The sequence below is a fragment of the Grampus griseus genome (genome assembly GCF_964374135.1).
Source record: "Grampus griseus genome assembly, chromosome: 10".
Lineage (NCBI taxonomy): Eukaryota > Metazoa > Chordata > Mammalia > Artiodactyla > Delphinidae > Grampus > Grampus griseus.
The window spans coordinates 20420611-20447248 of NC_139004.1; the positions used below are offsets into that span (position 1 = coordinate 20420611).

A 26638-nucleotide genomic window follows, 5' to 3' on the forward strand; every position below is an offset into this window, starting at 1 on the left:
CATGAGGACGGCTTCTCCGCTGCCTCCTCGGGGCCCAGAAACATTGTCTGGGACAGTGGATGATTCTACCCATTTAGCAAGTTGATTTAGAGCAATTGGGAATCAGATAGATGGGAGATGTGTGTCCCACCTCTGCCATCTTTAGCCATGGCCTTGAGAAACAGTCCAGGCTCTCAACTTTACTTACTTCATCTGAAAAATGGAGATTAATAGTATCTAGTCACTGCGAGGGCAAGTGAGTGGATGCATATGCAGCACTTTGCAGAGCATCAGGGGAATAATAAATGTTCGGTACATGGTAGCTCTTCCGGTAGCGGTTGTCGTGGCCCTTGTTGTCATGATTTCACTCGCCCCTCGTGCCACATGACCCCAGGACTATTTCAGCGTCAAAGCTCCCTGGAAAATGGTGAAGCAGGAGAAGCTGCCTTTGGTGAACTCATCCTCATATTCTGTTTCAGTTCCTAACTTGATGCTTTTCTCCCAGTGCTTATCAACACTCTGTATTGAACTGGATCTGGCTTCTCTACCATGTATCTCCCCCAGAGCCCCTTCCCATCCCCAGATGTGGGCTTCATTCCAATCAAACTCTGTAGGTTTCTTAATTAACAAGCAAGGAAATTGCTGGTAAAGGTCAATTTACTTTTTTTACTTTTTTTTACAAATTACTTGTAAAAGTACTTTACGATTACTTGTGCAATTGTTACACTTATTATAGAAAGAGCTCTTGAGTAGACGCATCTTACTGAACCTTCCGGTGAACAGCCACGGAAGCGTATCACTGAGAAGAGTTTTACGGATCCCTGTTAAAATGTGCACCACTAGGTTCATCTATTTCGGCCTTTAAATGATGTTTCCAAATACTGTATTCATTCTAACAACCCCTTTATAGCACTGGCATTTTTCCTGCTCCTTTGTGTATCTGATGATTGAGGCTTGGAGAGGGTAAGTGACTAAGTCACCACCAAGTTGAATCCCTAGACTCGTTTTATAAAAATCAGATTAACTGGGAAAGGTTAAGTTGCCTAGCCTAAGGCACCAGTTACACTGGAAGTTGGGCTCTCCTGGCTTTCAACCCTGCATCTTCCTGGCTCTCACTCTGTACTCTGACTACTCCAAATGCTGCTTCCAGCCAAGGGCATTAGCCCCGGGAAGGAAGAATGTGCTCTTGACCATGACACCTTGTAAATGGCCTGGACAGGAGCAAAGCTGATGCCAAGGACAGAGTCACACCCCAGGCCAGGGTCTCAATCAAGGAAATTATCTGGCTTTCTACTATGTTGACTTGTCGTAACAGCATGCAAAACGCTGTTTGAAATCCTGAGTAAATAGGTACTTAGCACTAAGGAGTGAAAGTTCCAGTGAAACCCTCTAATAGAATAAATAATCTGAAAAAGGAAATTAGACTGAAAACTGCCTGGGGGAGAGAATAACAAGGAGATTATTCTTCCAGTTGGGCATTTTTTTCAACATTGATTTAACGATGTTAGCACTGGCTGTTGTTATCTTGATTTTATTAATGTATAAAACAGGCCCTACACAATGAAATGCTTGCATTTAGAATCTCCAGCATGTTTCCAGTATTTCTTTGAATACCTTTGACTCCGAGGGGCTTCCCTCCACTTCCAACTAGAATACTAAGCCACTGCTTTCTGACTTTTTAACACAGCTTGGCTATTTTTTCCTTACTTTTCTCCACCTGGTTCTTGCTCATCCTTCAAGATTTAGTTAGACGTCATCTTGCCCTAGAAGATCTTCCATAACCTTCTTCTATAGTGGATCCAAGTGCCTCTCGTCTGTGTCCCTATATTATCTTGTGTATTTCACTGTCGTAACATCATAGTCATCCATGTAATTCATTCCACAAATATTCCTTAAAATCTGCTATGCCTCAGGCACTCTTCTAGTCATCAAGGATTCAACAGTGAGTGAAATAGACAAAGGAGAGACTGACACTAACAATAAACACAATAAATAATAAATTACATTTCATGATAGAGGGTAATAGTGTGATGGAAAAAATTGAAAAGTAGACCAGGCAGTGCCAGCAGGGCAGCTAGGATGGGAGCCTGGGGAGGTGTAATTTTCAATAGGGTGGTCAGGGGAGGCCCTTCAAGAAGATGCAACGTGAGAAAGGACCGAAGGTGCAGCCAGCAGAGTCCCTGGGTCAGGGGTGTGCCCGGGATTTCCAGGAACAGGAAGAGACCAGGGTGGCTGGATCAGAGTAAGCAAGGATGAGATGTAGGCCAGACCAGGTTGGGCTTTTGGGGCCACTGTGAGAACTTGGGGTTTTAGTGGGAGGGAGATGGAGAGCCACTGGAGGATTTGAAGCAGAGGATGCCATGATCTAGCTGCTGGGTTGAGAAGAGCCCGAAATGGGCAAGGAGGGAATCAGGAAGCCCTGTTAAGAGGCCATTGCTCCATCCAGGTGAGAAAGGATGGCAGCTTGGACCAGGGTCGGGTAGCAGAGGAGGTGAGAACTAGATCTGTCTGAAGACGGAATCAGTAGGGTTTCCTGATGAAGCAGCTGGGCGTCAAGGATGACACTGCCACTGTCTATGGATCCTGTACTCCACTAGGCTGTGATTCCTCAAGGGCAAGGTGGCATCTTATCTTTGTGTTCTCAGCCCTCCCACGGAGCCTGGCACACAGTGGGCTACTTAATGCGAATTGTCTGAACTGAATTTTCAGTTATTACCTCATAAACAGCTAGGAATAAACCCTAACAATATGACTAAACTTTGCCCTTGGGACCCTCCTGCCTCCCTTGTCCGTGTTCCTTGGGACCCTCCAGCTCCATCACGACTCTTGATCCCTCTTGAGGTGCCTCGCATACTGCATACTGCACATCGCAGCATTTTGCCCAGACCCAGCTTTCCTCAAGCAGTGCTTCACGTTCCGAAATTCTCCTTTTTCTCTTTCCTTGTTTAAAACCAGACCCTCCAGGGCAGAACCAGAAAGGGAGCCTGGAAGTGCTGAGCTCCCTCCTTATGTCTCTCAATGGGGTCCTTCATCACGAAGAGTCACCCAGAAGGATCCCAACCAGGCAGTGGGTAGGAGCCGTGCTGAGCCCAGGGGACAGAGGCAGACAGGGAGATGGGAGCCCCGAGCTGACGACGGGAGGTAGGAGGGACAGGAGTGAGGGCTAGAGCTGGAGGCATGGAGACAGAGCAGAGCAAATCAAGAAGGGACAGTCAGAGCAGGGCGAGCCTAGTATATGCCCCTGTGGATCTGCAAGTCACATTACTCTGCTCCTTTTCTTAAGCTGGGTCTGAGATGGTTTTTCTGGGCTGAGAGGTAGGGTCTCAAAGTGACCGAGAATATCCCCTCCCTCACCAAAACCCCACTCTCTTAATGCTGCTCTGTCAGGTTAGAATGTGCTCTGGTAAGCTAGTTCATACAAAGATATGAGTTCATTCCTTCAACAAATATTTAGGGAGAACCTACCAAGGAAGATACGGTCTCTGACCTTATGAAGTCTTCCAACTGGGAGGAAATTTGGTAAGAACGGGAAAGGGAGCAAACATCCCCTCTGGTCCCTCCCTTTCATCCCCACTGTGTGCATCACTGCCCTACAGTATCGACCCATAAGTAGGAATTGAGTTCAATTTTCCTTTCAGCCCTTAAATACAGCAATTTCACCTTGAGATCCAATTAAAAGATTCTTGAAAAGTTTTCTGGATTTTTTAAAAAATAAGATGGACTGCAATGAAGCAGCAATTCTAGAGCTTCAGCAAAGCAGGACAAGAAAAGGTAGGTGGACAAAGGGGAAAGGCCAGGAGAGGGACAAATTAGGAATTTGGGATTAACAGATACACACTGCTATATAGATATATAGATATAACAGATAAACAACAAGGACCTACTGTATAGCACAGGGAACTATAATATCTTGTAATAACCTATAATGGGAAAGAATCTGAAAAATATATATATACACACACATATATGTATAACTGAATCACTATTGTATACCTGAAACATTGTAAATCAACTATACTTCAATTTAAAAAAAAGAGGTAGGTGAAAAGAATTAAACTTAAATTTTTTTAAAGATGTCTTCTTAACAGAGTACACACAGTACTTTATTTTCATTGAAATGTAGCCAGTGTTTGCTCTAGTATTAAATATTTTAATCCTAATAATTGAGAGTTCCTTCTGTGCTGGGCCCTGTGTGAAGCACTTTTCAAACATCTTATGATTCTCACATGAACCTTATAAAATAAGTATTTTTAAACCCCTATTTTGTAAATGAAAAAACTGAGGATTACAGGTCAGAGATGATAAGGACGGAGTGGAAATTCAGACCCAAATCCAGCTTCAAACTGTATTCAAACCATCACATTCACATCTGAAAGTCTAAATGTCAAATTATTAAAATGAAAACTTTCAAAAGAGGGAGGGCTGAGCTCTATGAGATCAAGAAGAGACACAAATCCCTATGAATAAAGTGAAGAGCAAGGTGAGGACAAAGCCATGTTAGGAGATTAGGATTCTCTCAGTATTTTTTTTTTTTTTTTTTTTTTTGCGGTACGCGGGCCTCTCACTGTTGTGGCCTCTCCCGTTGCGGAGCACAGGCTCCGGATGCGCAGGCTCAGCGGCCGTGGCTCACGGGCCCAGCAGCTCCGCGGCATGTGGGATCTTCCCAGACCGGGGCACCAACCCACGTCCCCTGCATCGGCAGGCAGACTCTCAACCACTGCGCCACCAGGGAAGCCCCCCTCTCAGTATTTTTAAAGATAAGATAATACAGGAGCTCTGACAGCCACAACAGAATTTATTACCCAGAAAAATGGATTTTTCTCCTCATGAAGTCCCTAAATACTCCTAAGAATTGACAACTTCTTAAACACCAAAATGGAAGCAAATTAATGAAAGAAACAAGAAAGGGTTCCACAAAATTGTTCTGGAGAAAAGAGGAACACTGATTAAACTGGGGAAGGGAGAAAGAGAAGAAGAGTGAATTGTGGCTGCATAAAGCCCCAGGGGTCACATCAGTCAAACATCCCATTATAAGGGGCAGGAGGAGGCAGGGAGGAGAAGTGTAGACTGCTTAGAAAGTCAGTACTGGGCTGAAAAGAAATTCTGCACATCATGCATCAGCCCCGCAGCCCTAGTTGCCCAGAGCGCTTCTCTCCACAGCTCTACGGTTTACATTTAAGAAACCTCAGGCTGGCAGCTCTTACAATGGAATGCCCTGAGCTGAAGAAAACCTATGAAATGAAAAAAGAAATGGCAATGTACACCTCTGATGGCTTTGAGCTTGGATCCAGAAGCTTAGAGTCCTGTGAAGTAGCTGAGGGGAATCCGAGTGGTCTTAGCCAACTTTTGAGTATCTAGAGGTTGAGAAATGACAGTTGACCAAGACTGTCCTGTTTCTCCTGTTATATGTGTCTGTTTCATTGCTAAAACCCTGGGGGTCTTCTGCTCATGTGTGCTGCAGTTAAGTATTCATTTTTGCTCTAAATTGTCCCATGAAGGCCCATGATCCATTAAACTCCAGGTAGCCCCTCACTGGTTCTTCATGTGCTGGGGTGATCGGTAAGTGTTGAGGAATCTAGTGAAAGAGTTTCCACCCAAGGATCTGAGTTTGCCCTCAAGACTAGATGAGTTTCATGAGATTTTGGCCCACCTACTTCATTTTTCTTTCTTAAATTGTAAAGGCGACTTATACTTTTCCAATGAACAGATATGGGAACTGGACTACAGTTGGTTTGTTTTTTTAAAGACTCTTTACATTTCCTTAGAGACTTCTGGGTATACTGACTTTTAGAAACTCAACATTCTGAGAAAAACCTTCTAGGATCCGAGCTCTAAGTGATACACCAAGTGTGAAATCACTTTAAGGCTGCTTTAATGGCTTTTTGATGAGCAATGGACACAGTCACAGCAGCACTGCATTAAAGATTTGGTTCTGAGGTTTAGCATCAAATGCTTCACTTAAGAGATGTAACCTACTAATGAATTCAAATTGACCCAAATAAGGATTGGCACACTTGAAAGCTGTCTGAAACATAACAATCAACAAGTCAAGGCAGAACATCCAATCAGAAGAGAAAAGCTGAGGTCTGCAGACCTTGTCTCGTGTAAACTCGTAATTAATGTTCTGTACAAGGAAGGAAACTATTAACAAAATCCAATTATGACATCTAATTAAGAGAGGCTGCCAACACCTGGCAGGGGGAAAGATTAGCTGTCTGAATAGAATATTATTTGGTAATACTGAGCTTTGTAAAATGTAAGCTAATACATGTGGGAGATATTAAGCGCATGTCCCTAATTAGAGCATGGAACTTGAACTACTGTAAAACAATAAAATAAAATCTGAGAATGTGGCAGGCAAAGAGAATACCCCCAGCCTCTACCCTGGTCCCAGCTCTCATCCCTTCATGCCTGGATTAAAGCACCTGCTTCCTTCCCCCTAGGTCTCTGATCCAGGCCAATCTGAGACATGTCTGTGCTTTTTTTCTTTTTTAATTTAACTTTTATTGGAGTCTAGTTGATTACAATGCTGTGTTAGTTTCAGGTGTACAGCAAAGTGAATCCGTTGTACATATACATATATCCACTCTTTTTTGAGATTCTTTTCCCATATAGGCCATTATAGAGTATTGAGTAGAGTTCCCTGTGCTATATAGTAGGTTCTTATTAGTTATCTATTTTTTATATAGTAGTGTGTATATGTCAGTCCCAATCTCCCAATTTATCCCTCCCTCCGCCACCAGGCTGTCTTGAAATCTCTTCTATTCCACGTCCACCCTCACTCTGCCGTTGATCTCAACCAGTCTGATGGTTTTAAATACTAACTAAAGGTGACTGCCTCCAATTTATATCTCTGACTCAGAGCACTTCTCTGAGCTGTCTGCATATATTTGGATATGTGTCTCCACTTGGATGCCCAATAAGCCTCTCAAACTTAGCATGTCCAAAACTGACATTCTGACCTTCCCCCACAGTCCTGTTCCATTGGTGATCTTCCTCTCCCCAGTGGATGTGAACCATACTTTTCAAGTTGCCCCTCCTTCAAGATTTATCTGAAGTCCCATCTCCTCTCTCAGTGTTTGTCAATATTCTAACACATTGTTCTGTTTCTTTGACTCAGTGGTCATGGAGATAATGTTGAATCTTACTTCAGATATTCATTTTTGCCTCTCCAATTACACTGTAAGCTCCTAAAAGCCTGTACCACCTTAATGATTTCTGAGAATCTCTCACAGTGCCTCACGTGTTGACAGACACATGGTACTTATTCAACATACAATTGTTGATTCAGTAATATGGGGGGGGGCCCTCTAAATCCTTTTTGAGATTGTGTATGGCAACAACTTCCAGACTTTTTAATAAGGAACTCTTTTTAAGTAAAAAAAAAAAAAAAAAAAAAAAGATAACCGATAAGGAGTGATTTCTAAGAATACTGCTTAATGAAAAAATGCAAGTTGGAAAATAATACATAGAATGGGGTCCTATTTGTCCAAAAAAATAAAGATGGACATATTAAAATGTTTAAAAAGTTTCTGGAAGGATACACAGTCCTGTGAATGGTAGTCACCTTTACAACAGGGACAGGAAGGACTTATACTTTGTACTCTTCACTCTGCTGAACTATCTGCATAATTTTGACCTTGCACCGCATCTCAAATTATCAATTGTTTAAAAAATTCACAGACTGCCTCTCCCACCACATGACAACAGTCATACTTTGGATCTACTGTTTCTGGTAAGAAGTTACTATTTGGGTTGGCCACAAAGTTCGTTCAGGTTTTTCTGTAAGATGTCATGGAAAAACCTGAATGAACTTTTTGGCCAATCCGATATTAACCCAGTAATGGTTTTAAATGAATTTGCATTTCACAATCACCATGCCATCTTTAAGTAATCGAAAAATTAAGGTAAACCTATTATTCAATCTAAGGAGAATGCTGGGTAGATCTATAGTCTCTGAGGGGTCTCTTGAGAGGAACCATAGATCTATAGAATTTTAAGGAGTTTGTCAGTAAGTCATTGTGTTCCATTTCCAGGAGACTTTATAGAACGTTTCATGTACTTAGTACTCAAAAATGTGTGGATGTTCAATCTTGGAAAAGGCAGTGGCAGAAGTGAGAACAGTGGTTAAGGGCCCTTCATAACTTTTCAACAATCAGCCCTTCAGAATGGAATCTTGTCCCCACCACCAGCACCGTGAGTCACCACAGCCCTCCAGGAGGGACCTGTGCCATGACCACGTGACCACTAAGGTCAGAGGGAACCTCACATAAATAGAATCTTTTTTTGCTTTCCCAGGGAAAGAAGGGCAATTAGAAAAGGTAAACACCACATCTCTGGCATAATCTATAGCACCAGATGTTTTATTTCATAACCAACCATGAAGCAAACTACATTAACTATAAGCTACCCAGACTCTATAAAGCTAAGAGCCTGGTTTATGGGAAGAGCTCTAGAGCTCTGGTGACAGATATGCTTGGATTCAAAGCTTGCTACCTTCTTAGACAAATCAATCTTTCTTCATTCCAGTTTCTTGCGTGTGTGGCATGCAGCTCTTTCTTACCTTCAGAGAATGTGGTGATAATTAAATGAAATAACATAAAGTTTTGGTTGCTCTACAAATGGTCACTATTAGAGTTTAAAAAATTAAGAAGCCATTATGCCCACCCCCCCCACCCCAAATTGCCAAACATTCAAAATTCATCAAAGGTCGTTAGTAACTTCCGTGAGTTAGTACGGACCTGTTTACAAACAACTTTCTCAGTTACTGAGATCATGAACTATTAGGAGCCTACTCTTCCCTCCCTCTTAGAAACCGGTCATTTTCTGAGGCTTTTTCTTTTTCATAATCAAGTTTTGGGAGGAAGAAAATCCTGGTAAATTCATATACCTGGATTAGCAACCAGTTACTACTCTACTGATGGCTTCTGGTGGAAGATACCCTCGTGGCGGTTGCAGTGAACTTGCATATGAAACAGTGCTGTGGTGCATGTAATTTGGGTGTTCTGAACACCACCGTTCAGTAGTCAAACAGCATCCTTTGAGGAGATGCTGACCATCAATTACTCAGGGGTGAAGTGCAAGGACAGGTGCCACTGAGGTCCCTGGATACCTAAGAACGCAGTCTTCCCAAGAACTCAGTCCTCCCATTAGCCACACTGGAACCTGCTCTGAAGGACTCTGTTTGCTGACTTTACCAGGAAAAGTGCTCAGCATCAATCTTACTCCCCTTCAAGTGCTTTGACAAAGTCATGAAATCATTAATTTTCAGAGCTGGATGCACTCTGGGCCCTAATTCGGTCAGTGGTTATTGGACTGTTGGGTTCAGAGGCAACACTTCAGGATTGAGAGGGAACCTAGAGGACAAAGCTCCAGCCCACTTCCACCCACTACTTGTACAGCTCCATTTCTTTGCTTTACACATTCAAGCACCATGCAGAATTTCATTTGAAAATAGGGTTCTTCTGATAAGGAGAGTTAAAATCATGGGCACAGTTATAGCTGGAGAAGCTGCACCCAAAGAGATCATATGACTTTACTAATGTGACAAGAGGTCTGATTTCTGGTCTGGTGCAATAGGCATGTCTCAAGCTTCCCTTGTTATGTGTATTTCTTGTAGTCAAAGATGTCCCAGTCAACTAGAAGAGTAGACACACGGGAATATGTGTATTAATCACCCCCATGTGTACACACACAGGGGTAGTAAAATTAAGCAAGTGATTTTTTTTTCTGATTCTGATTCTTACGTGAACCACATAACCAATTTTCTGATGGGCAGAAGCATAATTTACACATTAGTGTTCGGTTCTTCCTTGAGCCAATTTTGAGCAAAGGGCTTTTCCCCCTTACACGTGCTGTGTAAGTTTGCACAGCAATAAAGATGGGCCCATGTCTTTCAAGCTGAGCTACTATTTGCTTAAAACTCAAGATAATCTAGCTTTCTAAGAACAAACCTCTTATATCTTGTTTAAAACTTTGTCTGATCTACGCAAGAGGGAGGAGATATGGGGATATATGTATATGTATAGCTGATTTACTTTGTTATAAAGCAGAAACTAACACACCACTGTAAAGCAATTATACTCCAATAAAGATGTTAAAAAAAAAAATTTAGCCTTATCTAATAAATTCAAACAGCCTCTTTGAATAAGGCTAAGTCTCTGCCAAAGGAAAAGCTCAGTCTCTTAGATTTCTCTGTCCTCTGGATCCAACCAAGACCCTTCTCTAAAAATGTCATCAAGCTGGGTAAGGAGAGAAAAAGCAGCTTATTGGACCTCATGGTGAAGGGGAGGAGTCGAGGTCCCAAGGCACAGTGCTCTGGTTTCCATGGTGACGCCTGTTGAACACACAGTTGCTGCTACTTGGCTGACATTCATGGTTGAAGCCATCCTCTAACTCTTGCTGGATGCAGACCACTAATTCTCTGCCATATCCTCCTTCCAGCCTGCTGACTCAGTGATCCACCCCCACCCTCTGTTCCAGCATCACCTCATACACAGCTAGCCCCATAGAAGGTCCACTGGTCCTTGACTCAGCCTCCAAACCCTTGGGTGCTCAGAGGGTCCCAGGAAAGCTAAGCCCCAGCAACTCTGTCCGCTCAAAGTTGTCCTTCCTTAGCTAGTTCTCCTCTCCCTCCAGATCCCCTTCCAGCAGAGCTAGGTCACACATCTACTTTACTCTGCCATCTCTGCTTCTCTCTCTCTTTTCCTTCCTACAATCCTCTGAGGCCTACACAAGGCAGCCTTTCTCCTACATCATATCCTCCTCAGCTACTTTTGCCTTCATGGAAAACTATTTCTTCTATACTCTACAGAGAGTACTCTATGATATGAGTCAACCTCAGCCAATTTAGACAAATATATAACCAGAAGAGCAAAACAGAAAAGCACTTTAACGACTTTTAAAATAAATTCCCATTGCAAGTATTTCTTACACTCCTTTCCCCTTCTGCATTCCAGATGAAGATCTTTGACAAAAATAATGATGGCCGGTTGGATCTTAATGACTTGGCAAGGTGAGTAGTGTGAAAATGGTGTCATAGATTCAGAAACATGTTCCTAGGGGTTTGCTGACATCATACACTTCTTTTTGAAAGGCAGAGATCAAGTCTCACCTGAAGTCTTAAAGAATAGGTGAATCTTTAGGGGTAACAGATATCTTTGTGAAGATCATAAAAGCACTTCTCCCCAGAAAAGCACAATGCACAACATTTTCAAAATATTTTATAAATGGGCCAGCCCTGCCCTCAAAGGCCAGACATTCATGGTCCTACATAAGTGTCCCACAACAAAAAAAAGTCCTGAATCCCATTCAATGGTTCTGAGAATACTGAATCGTTAGTTCAGGACAGATAACAACAGAATCAGACTTACAGCTGCACCCTGTGGTCTCTGAGTGTTGGTGTATCCTCCGTGGGGCGCCAAGTGTCTGCAGGTTAGAAGTGGAAGAGGGGAGGATGACAGCAGAAGAGGTCCAGTATCTGCAAAAGTGCTCTCTGTGAGGCTGGTATTGTGGTGACACATGATGATGTCAGCATGTTTCTGTCAAGTCTAGCCGAACACAAAACAACCTCTGATTGTCCACAAAAAGGTAAAAAGAGATTCTGAGCAGATAGAGAGTTGAAATCATTGGATCAAGAATACATGGATAAGGGAGGAACACTCCCAAACTCATTCTACGAGGCCACCATCAATCTGATACCAAAACCAGACGAAGATGTCACAAAGAAAGAAAACTACAGACCAATATCACTGATGAACATACATGCAAAAATCCTCAACAAAATACTAGCAAACAGAATCCAACAGCACATTAAAAGGATCATACACCAGGATCAAGTGGGGATTATTCCAGGAATGCAAGGATTCTTCAATATATGCAAATCAATCAATGTGATAAACCATGTTAACAAATTGAAGGAGAGAAACCATATGATCATCTCAATAGATGCAGAGAAAGCTTTCAACAAAATTCAACACCCATTTATGATAAAAACCCTCCAGAGAGTAGGCATACAGGGAACTTTCCTTGACATAATAAAGGCCATATATGACAAACCCACAGCCAACATCATCCTCAATGGTGAAAAAATGAAACCATTTCCACTAAGATCAGGAACAAGACAAGGTTGCCCACTCTCACCACTGTCATTCAACATAGTTTTGGAAGTTTTAGCCACAGCAATCACAGAAGAAAAAGAAACAAAAGGAATCCAAATTGGAAAATAAGAAGTAAAGCTGTCACTGTTTGCAGATGACAGGATACTATACATAAAGAATCCTAAAGATGCCACCAGAAAACTACTAGACCTAATCAATGAATTTGGTAAAGTTGCAGGATACAAAATTAATGCGCAGAAATCTCTTGCATTCCTATATACTAATGATGAAAAATCTGAAAGAGAAATTAAGGAAACATTCCCATTTACCACTGCAACAAAAAGAGTAAAATACCTAGGAAAAAACCTACCTAGGGAGACAAAAGACCTGTATGCAGAAAACTATAAGACACTAATGAAAGAAATTAAAGATGATACAAACAGATGGAGAAATATACCATGTTCTTGGATTGGAAGAATCAATATTGTGAAAATGACTATATTACCCAAAGCAATCTACAGATTCAATGCAATCCCTATCAAATTACAAATGGCATTGTTTACGGAACTGGAACAAAAAAATTTTAAAATTTGTATGGAGACACAAAAGACCCTGAATAGCCAAAGTGGTCTTGAGGGAAAAAAACGGAGCTGGAGGAATCAGACTCCCTGACTTCAGACTATACTACAAAGCTACAGTAATCAAGACAATATAGTACTGGCACAAAAACAGAAATATAGATCAATGGATCAGGATAGAAAGCCCAGAGATAAACCCATGCACCGATGGTCAACTAATCTATGACAAAGGAGGCAAGGATACAAGGGAGAGAAGACAGTCTCTTCAATAAGTGGTGCTGGGAAAACTGGACAGCTACATATAAAAGAATGAAATTAGAACACTTCCTAATACCATACACAAAAATAAACTCAAAATGGATTAAAGACCTAAATTTAAGGCCAGACACCATTAAACTCTTAGAGGAAAACATAGAACACTCTATGACATAAATCACAGCAAGATCCTTTTTGACCCACCTCCTAGAGAAATGGAAATAAAATAAAAAATAAACAAATGGGACCTAATGAAACTTAAAAGCTTTTGCACAGCAAAGGAAACCATAAACAAGACGAAAAGACAACCCTCAGAATGGGAGAAATATTTGCAAATGAAGCAATGACAAAGGATTAATCTCCAAAATATACAAGCAACTCATGCAGCTCGATACCAAAAAAACAAACAACCCAATCCAAAAATGGGTAGAAGACCTGAATAGACATTTCTCCAAAGAAGATATAGATTGCCAACAAACACATGAAAGAATGCTCAACATCATTAATCATTAGAGAAATGCAAATCAAAACTACAATGAGGTATCACCTCACACCGGTCAGAATGGCCATCATCAAAACATCTACAAACAATAAATGCTGGAGAGGGTGTGGAGAAAAGGGAACCCTCTTGCACTGTTGGTGGGAATGTAAATTGATACAGCCACTATGGAGAACAGTATGGAGTCCTTAAAAAACTAAAAATAGAACTACCATATGATCCAGCAATCCCGCTACGGGGCATATACCCTGAGAAAACCACAATTCAAAAAGAGTCATGTACCAAACTGTTCACTGCAGCTCTATTTACAATAGCCAGGACATGGAAGCAACCTACGTGTCCATCGACAGATGAATGGATAAAGAAGATGTGGCACATATATACAATGGAATATTACTCAGCCACAAAAAGGAATGAAACTGAGTTATTTGTAGTGAGGTGGATGGACCTAGAGAGCGTCATACAGAGTGAAGTAAGTCAGAAAGAGAAAAGTAAATACCATATGCTAACACATATATATGGAATCTAAAAAAAAAAAAAGGTTCTGAAGAACCTAGGGGCAGGACAGGAATAAAAACGCAGACGTAGAGAATGGACTTGAGGACACGGGAAGGGGGAAGGGTAAGCTGGGATGAAGTGAGAGAGTGGCATGGACTTATATATACTATCAAATGTGTGAGAAGCAGTCACATAGCACAGGGAGATCAGCTCGGTGCTTTGTGACCACCTAGAGGGGTGGGATAGGGAGGGTGGGAGGGAGGGAGATGCAAGAGGGAAGAGATATGGGGACATATGTATATGTGTAACTGATTCACTTTGTTATAAAGCAGAAACTGACACACCATTGTAAAGCAATTATACTCTAATAAAGATGTTAAAAAAAAAAGAATACATGGATAGAACCCTTAGAGGGAGCAACTATAATACCAGGTTCCTCAGGGTCAGGCTGGATGGCAATTGTACACTGGACAGTGAAGCAGAGCACGAGTCACGGCCATTCTATCCCTGTGATAAACAACAAGCTCCCCTGCAGATTCACAAACACCCTCTACTATAGTCCTGCCTAGCTGGTAGGGACTATGCCTTAATCTCCTGAATAGCTTCTCACGCAGCGGAGTGTTATGTACACGGGAGGATTCAGTGAATAGTTCTGGACTGAAGAAAGGGTTAAGTGGCATTGAGCAGAGATGCAAAGCAATAAGACAGTTACTACATTATTTTAAAACCAATTTGCTATGGAATTTGAAAATGACAATTGGGGTAAGTAGAACAAAGATGTGCATGTCCTAATTCCCAGGACCAGTGACTATTTTATGTTATATGGCAAAGGTAACTAAGGTTGCAGATAGAATTAAGGTTGCTAATTAAAAACCTTAAAATAAAGAGATCATTCCGGAGTACCTGGGTAGGTGCAGTGTGATGACAAGGGTCCCTTAAACATGGAAGGAGGAGGCAGAAGATCAGAATCACAGAGAAATTTGAAGATGTTATATTGCTGGCTTTGAAGTAGAGGAAGGGGCCATAAGCCAAAGAATGCAGGCAGCTTCTAGAAGCTGAAAAGGGCAGGAAAACAGATTCCCCCCTAGAGCCTCCATAAGGAATACAGCCCTGTCAACACCTTGAAACACCAGTGAAATCCATTTCAGACTTCTGAGTTCCAGTACTATAAGATATTAATTTGTGTTGTTTTAAGCCACTAAGTTGGTGGTAATTTGTTATAGCAGCAATAAGAAACTAATTCAATGACAAAAAGGTCTTAAAACATTTACACATAGGAATCTTCTTTCTCTGCCCCCAGTAGTGAAATGTAGCCCGATTACTCCTAGACAATCACCTCTAGAGTATATGTCCTCTGACTGGCAACATACTTTAGACGGCTTGGTACCAGCAGAGAGATGAGGACAGTATTCCTTGCAGGGTCTCAGGGTATTCTACCCTCTATTTGGCTCAACTTAATTCTCTCTACCCTGGGCATCCAAAGGAGTAAAACTTTCCAAATTGTTGTATGATATTTTTTTCTGCCTTTCTCTCTATATACCCATGATTATAAAGTCGACACAAATCCAATGCTTTCAGTCTTTTGAAACTGATTCTATTCCACTGAAGTATAATTGTAGTTATGCAGGAAAGAGAAATACATAATTTTTTATTGAGTATAATTTATATACTATGTAATTTACCCTTTTAAAAAGTACAGATATGGCTATTCTGAATCCCTTGCATTTCCACATTAATTGCAGATCAGATTGCAATTGCAATTATCAGATTACCAATTTCTGCAAAAACAGGCAACTGGGATTTTTATAGGAATTGTGTTGGATCTGTAGGTAAATTTGAGGAGCACTGCCATCTTAAAAATATTAAGTCTTCTAACTCATGATCACTGGATGTCCTTAATATTATTATTTAATTCTTCTTTTTCTTCAACATCGTTTTATAGTTTTCAGTCTGTAAGTCTTAGGTCTCTTTTGCCATATTTATTCCTAAGTATTTGATTCTTTTTGATACTGTTGTAAATGGAATGGTATTCTTTTTTTTTTTTTTTTCGGTACGCGGGTCCCTCACTGTTGTGGCCTCTCCCGTTGCGGAGCACAGGCTCCGGACACACAGGCTCAGCGGCCATGGCTCACGGGCCCAGCCGCTCCACGGCATGTGGGATCTTCCCAGACCGGGGCACGAACCCGCGTCCCCTGCATCGGCAGGCGGACTCTCAACCACTGCGCCACCAGGGAAGCCCTGGAATGGTTTTCCTAATTTCTTTTTTGGATTGGCCATTACTAGTATATCGAAATGCAACTGAATTTTGCATATTGATCGTGTACCTGCAACCTTGCTGGAATTTTTATATGTCTATGGTGACTACTAATCCTTGTGAAAGTCCTTCCCGTCTTTATTTGTTTTTATAGTGTACAAATTCCTATTTTTTAAGCACCTACCCTATTCTGCAGAATAACCTGGAAGTTGCCTGCCCTTTTCCTCACACCAGAGTTATAAATCTACTTGTAAATGAGAGGTGATAGATCATCATGTGGATAACGTTTTTTGAATTTTTTTCCCCCCATTTAGGATTCTGGCTCTTCAGGAAAACTTTCTTCTCCAATTTAAAATGGATGTAAGTGGTGGCATTTCTCTAGGTGGATTTGTATCATTCATGTTGCTCTACAGATTTGAGAGGGAGGGAAGAAAGGTATCTAATTGTATTGCCTTTACTTTATCTAGAGACTGATAAGGCTCAGTGTCAGAATTAAGGGATGAGGAACTGTTGACTCAAAGTTTATAAAAGTTGTCTAAGACCGTGGAAGAATTGTACAAGTTTCACACTGCTGATTGACATGATGCTTTCTCCATATACAGGCTTGTTCCACTGAAGAAAGAAAGAGGGACTTTGAGAAAATCTTTGCTCACTATGATGTCGTAAGTGTGCCTTTTCAATATATTGTGCTGGTCATCTTCAGGTAGGAAGCTTTTTTAGCCCTTATGTGGGGTCATCCTACTTACAGACCCTAAACTTATATAACGAACAGCAATCGCACATGTGTGTTGCTATGTCAAGGTACCCAGCTTCTCTATGAAACTTCTGAGAACTAAGTAAAAACAGACATAGGAGTAGTACTTATGGTGGAGAAGAGAATAAAATAACATTATTATTATTATTATTTTTGCGGTACGCGGGCCTCTCCCTGTCGTGGCCTCTCCCGTTGCGGAGCACAGGCTCCGGACGCGCAGGTTCAGCGGCCATGGCTCACGGGCCCAGCCACTCCGCGGCATGTGGGATCTTCCAGGACCGGGGCACGAACCCGTGTCTCCTGCATCGGCAGGCAGACTCTCAACCACTGCACCACCAGGGAAGCCCTATTATTTTTTTGCTCCTTGTAATCAAGCTAAAAGAAAGTTTCTCCTTCTTGGTCTCTATCTATCATAGTATGCTCAAACACAAAAGCAAACAGTCAAATAAAAAAAAACACAACCAACCTAAAGAAATAGGGGGAAGTCAGACATCTTTGGCACAAAATCTATTTCTCTTATAAGACTATTATTTGGTCCTTCTTTAGAGGGGAGAAAATAATAATTCTAAAGAAGGAAGTATGGCAAAGAGGTTGAATTTCTTCAGGACAAGGTGGGATAATGCACGGAGCAAGGAAAACAAAAAGAAAGTTGAGAAAGGTCATAAGAGATCCTGAAACTAATCAGACTGGATATCTGTGTGTCATATGCTGAGCAGAAAAGAAAATCACCTGGAAGAGGCAGTCTAGCAAACTGTTTAAGTATATAGGACTCTGTGACCAATTACCTGGGTTTGAATCACGGCTCATGAGCTGTGTGACCTTGGGCAAATTTCTTAACCTCCCTGTGCCTCATTTTCCTTATCTATAAAATTAGGGTGATGGGGATAATGATAATACCTACCTCATGGGCTTGTTATATGAGAATTAAATGAATTCATGTTCGTAAGCTTTTTGAGGAGTTCCTGGCATATGGCAAGTACTGTATCAGTGTCTGGTAAATACACGAAGGGAATGAGTTTTTATAATATGTTAAAGGTTCAGGATTAGAAAAACTTGAGGAGAATGGATGACTTATCATTAACTGGAACTTTAGAGAAGAAACTGAAATATGTTAATATGTATTGTATTTTATAGGCATTCTTATAAAATGGGTAGAAAAAATAAAAGATTTTATGCATGAACCATACAGTAATTCTAATAATGCTCACTCAATCTAGTCTCTCTTGAATTTAAAATGTGTTTTGATACTCAGTAAATCACTGCTAAATCATAAAGCAAAATTTAAAAATGTCAATCTAGCCTTCAAAGGATCAGTGGATGTTCAATTAGCACTAGTCTGAACTGAGTCCTAGTATTTGGGAAGCAAATAAAGTCGGTACGTGTCATAGTAATGCTATTTGTAAGAGCCAAGGAACTCAAAACTACTGCTTCCCATTTGGTTAAATGGAGGGAGTTATTTACAGGGCGTGCTTCTGATTTATGTGGCGCATTCACATCCTGCACAGGGACCATAAGTTGGAACATGCCGTTTCCAAACTTGTTTGCAGTCACAAAAGATTTGGTCTATTTGTATAATTTATTCTTTAAGCTTTCTGACTTAAGAAAACGATATTTGGTTGATTGGATCTTTTATTTTTCAGAGTAAAACTGGAGCCCTAGAAGGCCCAGAAGTGGATGGGTTTGTCAAAGACATGATGGAGCTTGTCCAGGTAACTTCACGAGGCTGTGTAGATCAGCCCCATCATGGACTGGGGTTGCCGTTTTGACTCCACTGTTTATTTTGGGGAATCAGTAGGGCCAAAGATTAATGCTGGAGAAAATCTAGGGATGTAGTCTGTTTAACAAACTTTGAGCTTTCAAACTTTGAAGCCCCAAAAATCTCTCTTCTCTCTTAAGATCATTTGTAGTTTCAATTAAGTGAAGCCCCCATAGAAGCTTCTTGTTACCATCATTTGAATGTCATCTATTTTACCAAAGGAGCACAGTGCCACTATATATCTTGCTGCTTTAGTTTTTGATTACAGAAAGTCCTTCTCCTGTGGACTTGGTTATTAGAATAACTAAAACTTATAATTTCATGTAATAAATCCCATACTTGGGATTCTCTCTCTCTCTCTCTCTTTTTTTTTTTTAACACCAAGGGGCTGCTCTAACACCTAGCCTAAGATGGCTGTTTCGCCTAGCAAGGCAGTGATTGGGACTGATGATAGTTAGATCATATCTACATCACAGAGCTGTTTCACGTAGGGTAAACAATGTTTAAAAAAAGCAATCTCCTTTGAGATCCTGATGAATTGTACTGACTGGCTGCACGATCCAGTTAAACAGATACCTTCCAACTCCTGTGTGGGTGTTTTTCTATGAGACTGTATAGACACTGAATTTCATAGTCTCATATCCTTAGGGATTTCTTTTGAGGTTTGTATAGGACATAATCGTCATTTCCTGATTGGCCCAGATGGCAATAAATTTGAGTAGCAACAATTAGTAACGGTTTTTGGAGTCTCAGACCTTTTTGAAAAATATGATTAAAACTATGGAGTTTTGGGGAGGGAGGGAGACGCAAGAGGGAAGAGATATGGGAACATACATATATGTATAACTGATTCACTTTGTTATAAAGCAGAAACTAACACACCATTGTAAAGCAATTATACCCCAATAAAGATGTTAAAAAAACAACTATGGAGTTTTGCCGTGGAAAAATGCCCAGATACCGATTTTTGTGTAAATCTCCAGGAAGTTTACATACTGCAGTTAAGCAGGCACGGATGAGATGTCTCTTATCAGGATGCCTAACTCTCATTAGTCCCATCCCAACTGGCCCCTTGCCACTTCTTTGTCCCCTTCACGTGGTGCTCCTGTTGGAGATTTCACCAACATTGGCACAGTCAGAATAGTTGCTGGGCGTTGGTGTGATATTGCCTTTCACACTGCTTGCTAAATTAAAATCCCATTTCACTCATTACCTATTTAATGCCAGAATGACTTCTATAATAGAAAGTGAGCAATTATCTATGGGATTAAAGGTGCACAGCAGAAGGCCTTGCCTAACTGAAGTTTTAATTTGCTTTTGATAGAATAAATGGGATGGGGAACCTGTTTTCCAGAGCTGTGTGGCCTCCTCTTTGCTGTGGAGCCAGGGCCCCTGATCGCCTGAGTGTAGAGCCCAGAGGCTTCAGATCCTTTCAATTATCTTTCAACTGTCTCTGGGTTTGGCAAAGGCTTCCAAAGGTTAATGGGAGATGATGGAAGTAAAACCTAAACCAGCAACGGAGCAGAGAAGACATTTTTCTAGAGAAAATTAAAGGGAAAAATTCATGACCATCTAAAAACCTGAGCTGGAGGCAGAAATCCGCCTCACTCTTTGATGGACTTATATCACCTCTATGGGAAATCAGAGGATCCCCACCATTTTTGTCCTTGTCCCTCTATTTCTGTGGGGCTACTGGGGCAACAAAAAAGCACTTCTCCATGTCAGTACCAGACAATTTGAGACAGCTGGTTTCTAAGGATTGGGTCAGACTGTGGTCAGGAATACAAAAGCAGTTTATAGGAGGCTGATCTGTCGAGCTAAAAAGTATGTACACAGTAATTAGTTACTAATGTTCTCCCCTGAAGCCAGATGATGGAGGGTGCCTATCTTTATTGGATCTTTCTAGTCTTCCAGGTTGCTTTAATATATATTCACATACAATTTGAAAGATGTAGTGAAGTATGACCACTGGGTCATTGAGACCCTGACATTGAGACCACTGAGGATCTGACATTTCTCAGCTTCATAAAGTACAGCCATCTCCTGTGACTTATTTCTTTATTTTCATCTTATAAGAAAGGGCCACAGGACAATTAAACTAGTATCTGGGATTTATTTTAAAAGCAACTATCAGAGCATGCCATGGGGTCAGCAGGGAGCTGGTTCAGTTTCTAAACATACAGTCCTGGTCAGGATCCCCGATGTTTGCAATAATAACCCTGAAGTAAGCTTATTTTATAGCCTTTTAATTCTTGTACAGTCATATATGATGCATATGTTGAATTTGTGTTAACAAAATTATTTGGTTACCAGAACACCCACCCTTTTCTTTAACCTCTGGAAAATGCTACCCAAGGCTGTCCTCCAACAGTGTGATCAGATAGCAAGTCCCTAAGGGAGCAGACACCATAATTTCTACACAAGAGTCTCTGAAAGCCTGTAGCTCACTTAGCACAGCAAGAAAATCAACACAAGAATCTACAACCTAAACTAGAAAGTGGGAAGGCAAGACATCGAAGATTCCAAGCACCCACCAAGGAGAAGTAGTAATGTGAACAAAAATGTTGGAAGCCAAATAAAAGGGATGCCAGAGATGACCAGGGTGTCTGCCTGGAGATGATGAGGTCCTGCCCCCAGGCCTCCAAAAGTTTATTCTTTTCCCTGCTAGGTACACCATCTGATTTTCTCTGTTGTTGACAAGAAGATGGTTGGCAAGAGGGGACTCATAGAGGCCTTAGATCAGGAACCTGCATACATTTATATTGGCAACTTGCTATTAAAATGGAAGCCCTTAGTGGTTTCAAATGATTTGTCTTCTGTGAGCCAAGCATTTTTTTTTAGCAGTGGCATTCAGTCCTCCTGACTCCTGGTGATTTGTCAAGCATTAAAAACATAACTCAAGGGCTTCCCTGGTGGTGCAGTGGTTGGGAATTAGCCTGCCAATGCAGGGGTCATGGGTTCGAGTCCTGGTCCGGAAAGATCTCACATGCTGCGGAGCAACTAAGCCCATGCACCACAAACACTGAGCCTGCGCCCTAGAGCCTGCGAGCCACAACTACTGAGCCCTCGTGCCACAACTACTGAAGCCCACATGCCTAGAGCCCGTGCTCCGCAACAAGAGAAGCCACCACAATGAGAAGCACACCCACCGCAACGAGGAGTAGCCCCCGCTCGCCGCAACTAGAGAAAAGCCCATGTGCAGCAAAACAGACCCAATGCAGCCAAAAATAACTAATTAATAAAGCCCCCACAAAACCCAAAACCCACAACTCAAAAGATCCAAAGAAACTTCCTTTACACACACACCCACATTCATACCCACAACTGCCTCCCCAACACATGCCTGCACACAACTTAAGATATTTCTACTCACTTAAAGGAAACAAATCAGAAAAAATTAAAAAAAGAGCTTAGAATAGTTTGGTATTGCATAAATGCCTTGGCAAGTTGATATATGCTAGTATGTACATGACTACCACCCAAGTCTTTTCTAAGTGTGGGAATTTACTAAAAGGATCCTGGGGCAGGGTGTCACTTGCTGCAGAAAGGATTTAGCAGAAGTGGTTTGAGGATACTGAAAACCAAATATCTCCACTTGTAACCGTACAACAAATGAGCCTGTGATACAGAGCCACAGAGTGTGGCTTGCTGTGTTCAGGACCTCTAGGCCCCTTCTCCTCAGGCCACATCGATACCTGCCTGGCACTGACACCCAGGGAGCTATCCTCTAGAGCCCCGACAAGAGAACCTATTGACACTGTGTTACGTGTTAGCCTCTTAGTCCAATCACTCAGGGATTCTCGGCAGAGGAGTGAAGTTCGCCAAGTTTAGCTTCTGGCCCCAGGCTCTTTCACCTCCTGATATCTCCCAGAATCCTGCCCCGCTTCGGCGTTTTTTCTTCTTGCTCTGCCTTATGGCTCCCCGTTCCTGCTGTTCTCTCCCCTCCTTCGCTCTGTTAACACCTGCTATCAGGGGTAGATTTCGTGTCAGTCATTTACCCTGTGGGACACTGCAAATTAGCTTGTCTTAATATGGCTGTCTAGTTGCAGAATGAAAGGTTTTGTTTCCTACTGCAGGTTTTCTAGAGCTTTCTTGGGAAGTGAGGAAACCTTGGGGTGGGGTTGGGTGATAAGGGCTGCTTCCAAGGGTTCCTGAAATCAAATCCTGCAGAGTGAGCCTCTGCTGCTCACTCATAACTAGTCCACAATCAAGGGGTTTGGAAATATGATTTTTTCCTTTCTCTCCAGACACTAACTTTTAAATTTAGATTCGTCACCATTCATACAGCTTCCTTAGGCCAGCGATTTCGCCCTGAGAGCAGAGAGAACTGGTGAAATAAGCACTTAACTGGAGACAAAAGACTTGGGATCAAAAATGCTGTTGCCACTTTCTAGCTTCGCAAGATGTCTCAGCTCTTTCTGAGCCTCCGCGTCCTAATCTGTAAACGAGGCATAATCATTCACTTTGCAAAGTTACCGTGAGGATTAAATAAAATAACCGAGGGAGAATCACTTAGCTCCGGCATTGCTCACTTTTGCAGGCCTTTGAGTTTAGAATATTTTCCTAGCTGACCTGATTCACAATTCCTTCTTAGCCCCTGAAACAGTCCCTTGGAATAAATGTGATGGGGCCTATCTAGCTCAACAACGTAATTCTTTAGTTAGATTTTCATGCATTGTAACCCTTTTAAAAACTAGAGGCACAGAAACCTCCCACGGGGAGATAATAAATGTGCCTTCTCTCAGCAGCGTAGGGAGACAGAATTTTGGTGACGATCCTCTGCTCTAAGGCAAAATATCTTTATTATGGTTGAGAAAAAGGCCGGCTTTCTGTTAGAACTGCAGAGAAGTGATGTGGGAATAGACATTCTTTTGCCTGAAGGGACATGCTAAGAAATGAACTTGTTGGCAGAAAACTCATCCTTGGCAACATCTGGTGGGATGAGGAGACAGAATCACCCCCTCGTGGCCTGTCTCCAGGGAGGGGCTCTCAGAAGGCAGGGTGTCCCCTAAGCTTAGCAAACACGGAGGGGAGGCAGGGTGGCATGAAAGGGTGGGACTGCCATTGGCTTGCCTACTGACATGTTATTTTTATTGTCCTCAGCCCAGCATCAGCGGGGTGGACCTTGATAAGTTCCGGGAGATTCTTTTGCGTCACTGCGATGTGAATAAGGATGGAAAAATTCAGAAGTCTGAGCTGGCTTTGTGTCTTGGGCTGAAAATCAACCCCTAATCCCCAGACCGCTTTGCCTTTGGCTCTTAGCGTGTTTCTGAGCTCCTGCTGGTAAAACTGTATCTGTGCTTTGCTACTGGGGACACAGTAGGCAAACTTTCTAACAAATGGTGTGGTGTTCTTGGGCAAGGGGAGGGACCTGAGGGCCTTCTTTTTAATGTCCTGGTGTTTTCCTGCCTTTACTGGAAGCCCCCCACGCAGGGTCTGTGTTATTTTCCCCTTGACCCTGGGCTTTCCTGTTCTGCTAAAGACTCAGCTGACCTCCAGGATCTGCTTGGCTTGTCCTCCCCCAGTCACTGGGGAGGTGGGGCAGCTGAGTCCATCTACCTGTGCTCTTCTTTTCGGCTTTCTGCTGAATGGTATGTGGCATTCGTGGCAGTCCCGTGACTTTCACAAATAGATTTTGAAGTGGAAATAAAGCTGCAGCTGGAAACAAAGATGCACTGCGAACTGCTTTTGTGCTGTGACCTTTGGAGGGTTCTACCTGATGGTTGGATGGATGAACTACTTCTCTAACTGGGGTGGGGGAAAGAGAAGGAGAGAGAAGGGCAAGATCCTGGATGGAGTCCACATCACCAACCCTGTAGTTCTCAGGTGCCCGGATGAGTTGGAGTCAAAGTAGGAGTTGCCAATCGTCATTTTCATCTCACTGCGTGGAGAAGACCAGAACATTCATCCTGGCCTGGGTTTTGCTCTTAGGTGCTTTGCGAACTCACGTGGCCAAGCAGGCAGGAATACAGAAGAAATATGGAGAAAATCTTTCCCAGGTAACCCCAGCATCCGTCACCCCCTCCAACCATTCCCCTTCCAACAGTTTCCTCTGGCAAATCTGGGACCCCTGAGGCCTCCTCCTATGCCTGTGACTATTGTGGGCCCCTCTGCAGGTTGCTGGCTCCCCCATGGACCAGACCCCCTCCCTTCACTCCTGGAACTCTGACTCAGTCTCCCTGGGGCAGGGGCAGACAGATTGATTCCTCTGCTGTCCTGACACTTTATTTTCCAGAACACCTCTACCTTATACCAGACTGTGTAGGAATTTCAGGTTTAACGAAGTGTTGTAGGTAATTCAGAAAAATTACAGTGTAGCATAGTTCACTTAGAGCTGACCATAACCCAAGAAACTCTACCACTCACAGAGATCTCCCTCACTGGCACACACAGGTCCTAACCTGGTTCCCTTCCTCTTAGGTGCCCCTTACTTCCAACATAGAGATAATTAGTATCCATAATTACTATTTGATCAAGTGCTTTCTATGTGCCATGTACTTCTAGATGCTTTCCATACCTTAACTAATTTAGTCCTCACCAAACCCTATGAGGTAGGTACTCTCACGACACCCACCTTAGAGATGAAGAAACTGAGGCAAATAGAAGCTAAGCAGCATGTCTGTGCTCATACATATCAGAGGTTGGGAGTCAGGGAGTCAACAATGGCCGATTTTCAAATGATGCAACAGACAAGGGCTTAATCTCCAAAATATACAAACAGTTCATGCAACTCAACAACAAAAAAGCAAACAACCCAATTGAAAAATGGGTAGAAGACCTTGATAAACATTTCTCCAAAGAAGACATACAGATGGCCAGTAGGCACTAAAAAGATGCTCAACATCACTAATCTAATATTAGAGAGATGCAAATCGAAACTACAATGAGTCACCTTCATACCTGTCAGAATGGCCATCATTAAAACGTCTACAAATGACAAATGCTGGAGAGGGTGTGGAGTAAAGGGAACCCTCCTACACTGTTGGTGGGAATGCAAGTTGGTGCAGCCACTATGGAGAACAGTACGGAGGTTCCTCAGAAAACTGAAAATAGAATTACCCTATGACCCAGCAATCCCACTCCTGAGAATATACCCAGAAAAAACTATAATTCAAAAAGATACATGCATCCCTATGCTCATAGTAGCACTACTCACAATAGCCAAAACATGGAAACAACCCAAATGTCCATCGACAGATGAATGGATAAAGAAGATGTGGGACATATATACAAATAATGGTCATCTTTCAGGAAACCTTGGCCCTTCCCCACAGGTTTGGTCTCACTGTGGGGTCCACAGCAGCAGAACATTTATCTAAGTCTGGGTCATTCAGTGTGGATTAATGCTTCATGGGAGCTTGAAGAGAGCCCAGGAAGGAGTACAGGGCAAGCCAAGAAGGCAGACTTCTCCTCATTATCCAAATGTTGAGCTAACTGTGTACCCACACACCCTTCAAAGAGCAAACATTTGTTTCCAGGGTTGAGACAACCTAAGCTCACAAGAAGGAAAAAATAAAAACTGGACCCAGAGCTGACATATATTAATTCATGACTCTCCCTTTAGCTATATGAGGAGAACTTTTTTTTTTTGCGGTACGCGGGCCTCTCACTGTTGTGGCCTCTCCCGCTGCGGAGCACAGGCTCCGGACGCGCAGGCTCAGCGGCCATGGCTCACGGGCCCAGCTGCTCCGCGGCATGTGGGATCTTCCCGGACCGGGGCACGAAGCCGTGTCCCCTGCATCGGCAGGCGGACTCTCAACCACCGCACCACCAGGGAAGCCCGAGGATAACTTTTGAGGTTACTGCTCCAGCCATGACTGCATAAATTCTTAGCCAAAGAGTCCTCTGTGTCTTTCTGGAGATAACGGAGGTGGAAGTGAGTGGGGAAGGGAAGCTTTAGTCTTTTAAGGGTAATTTGTTAAGATTCATTGAGGGCAGCTACTTGCCTTGAGCACCAGCAAGCTTTC

At 42.4% G+C, this 26638-nt stretch overlaps 1 protein-coding gene across 1 annotated transcript in view; it reads left to right on the forward strand.

Annotated features, from left to right (window-relative positions):
- SCGN (secretagogin, EF-hand calcium binding protein) overlaps window positions 1-23903 on the forward strand; it is a gene marked incomplete at both ends in the record, with an annotated part of 37225 nt that extends 13322 nt beyond the window's left edge. Inside the window, 5 exons of the mRNA XM_082664687.1 lie at window positions 10938-10993; window positions 16476-16521; window positions 16764-16823; window positions 18556-18624; window positions 23775-23903. Coding sequence (XP_082520813.1) covers window positions 10938-10993; window positions 16476-16521; window positions 16764-16823; window positions 18556-18624; window positions 23775-23903 — 360 coding nt within the window. The remainder of the gene's footprint in view (window positions 1-10937; window positions 10994-16475; window positions 16522-16763; window positions 16824-18555; window positions 18625-23774) is intronic.
- Window positions 23904-26638: the final 2735 nt, after the last annotated feature.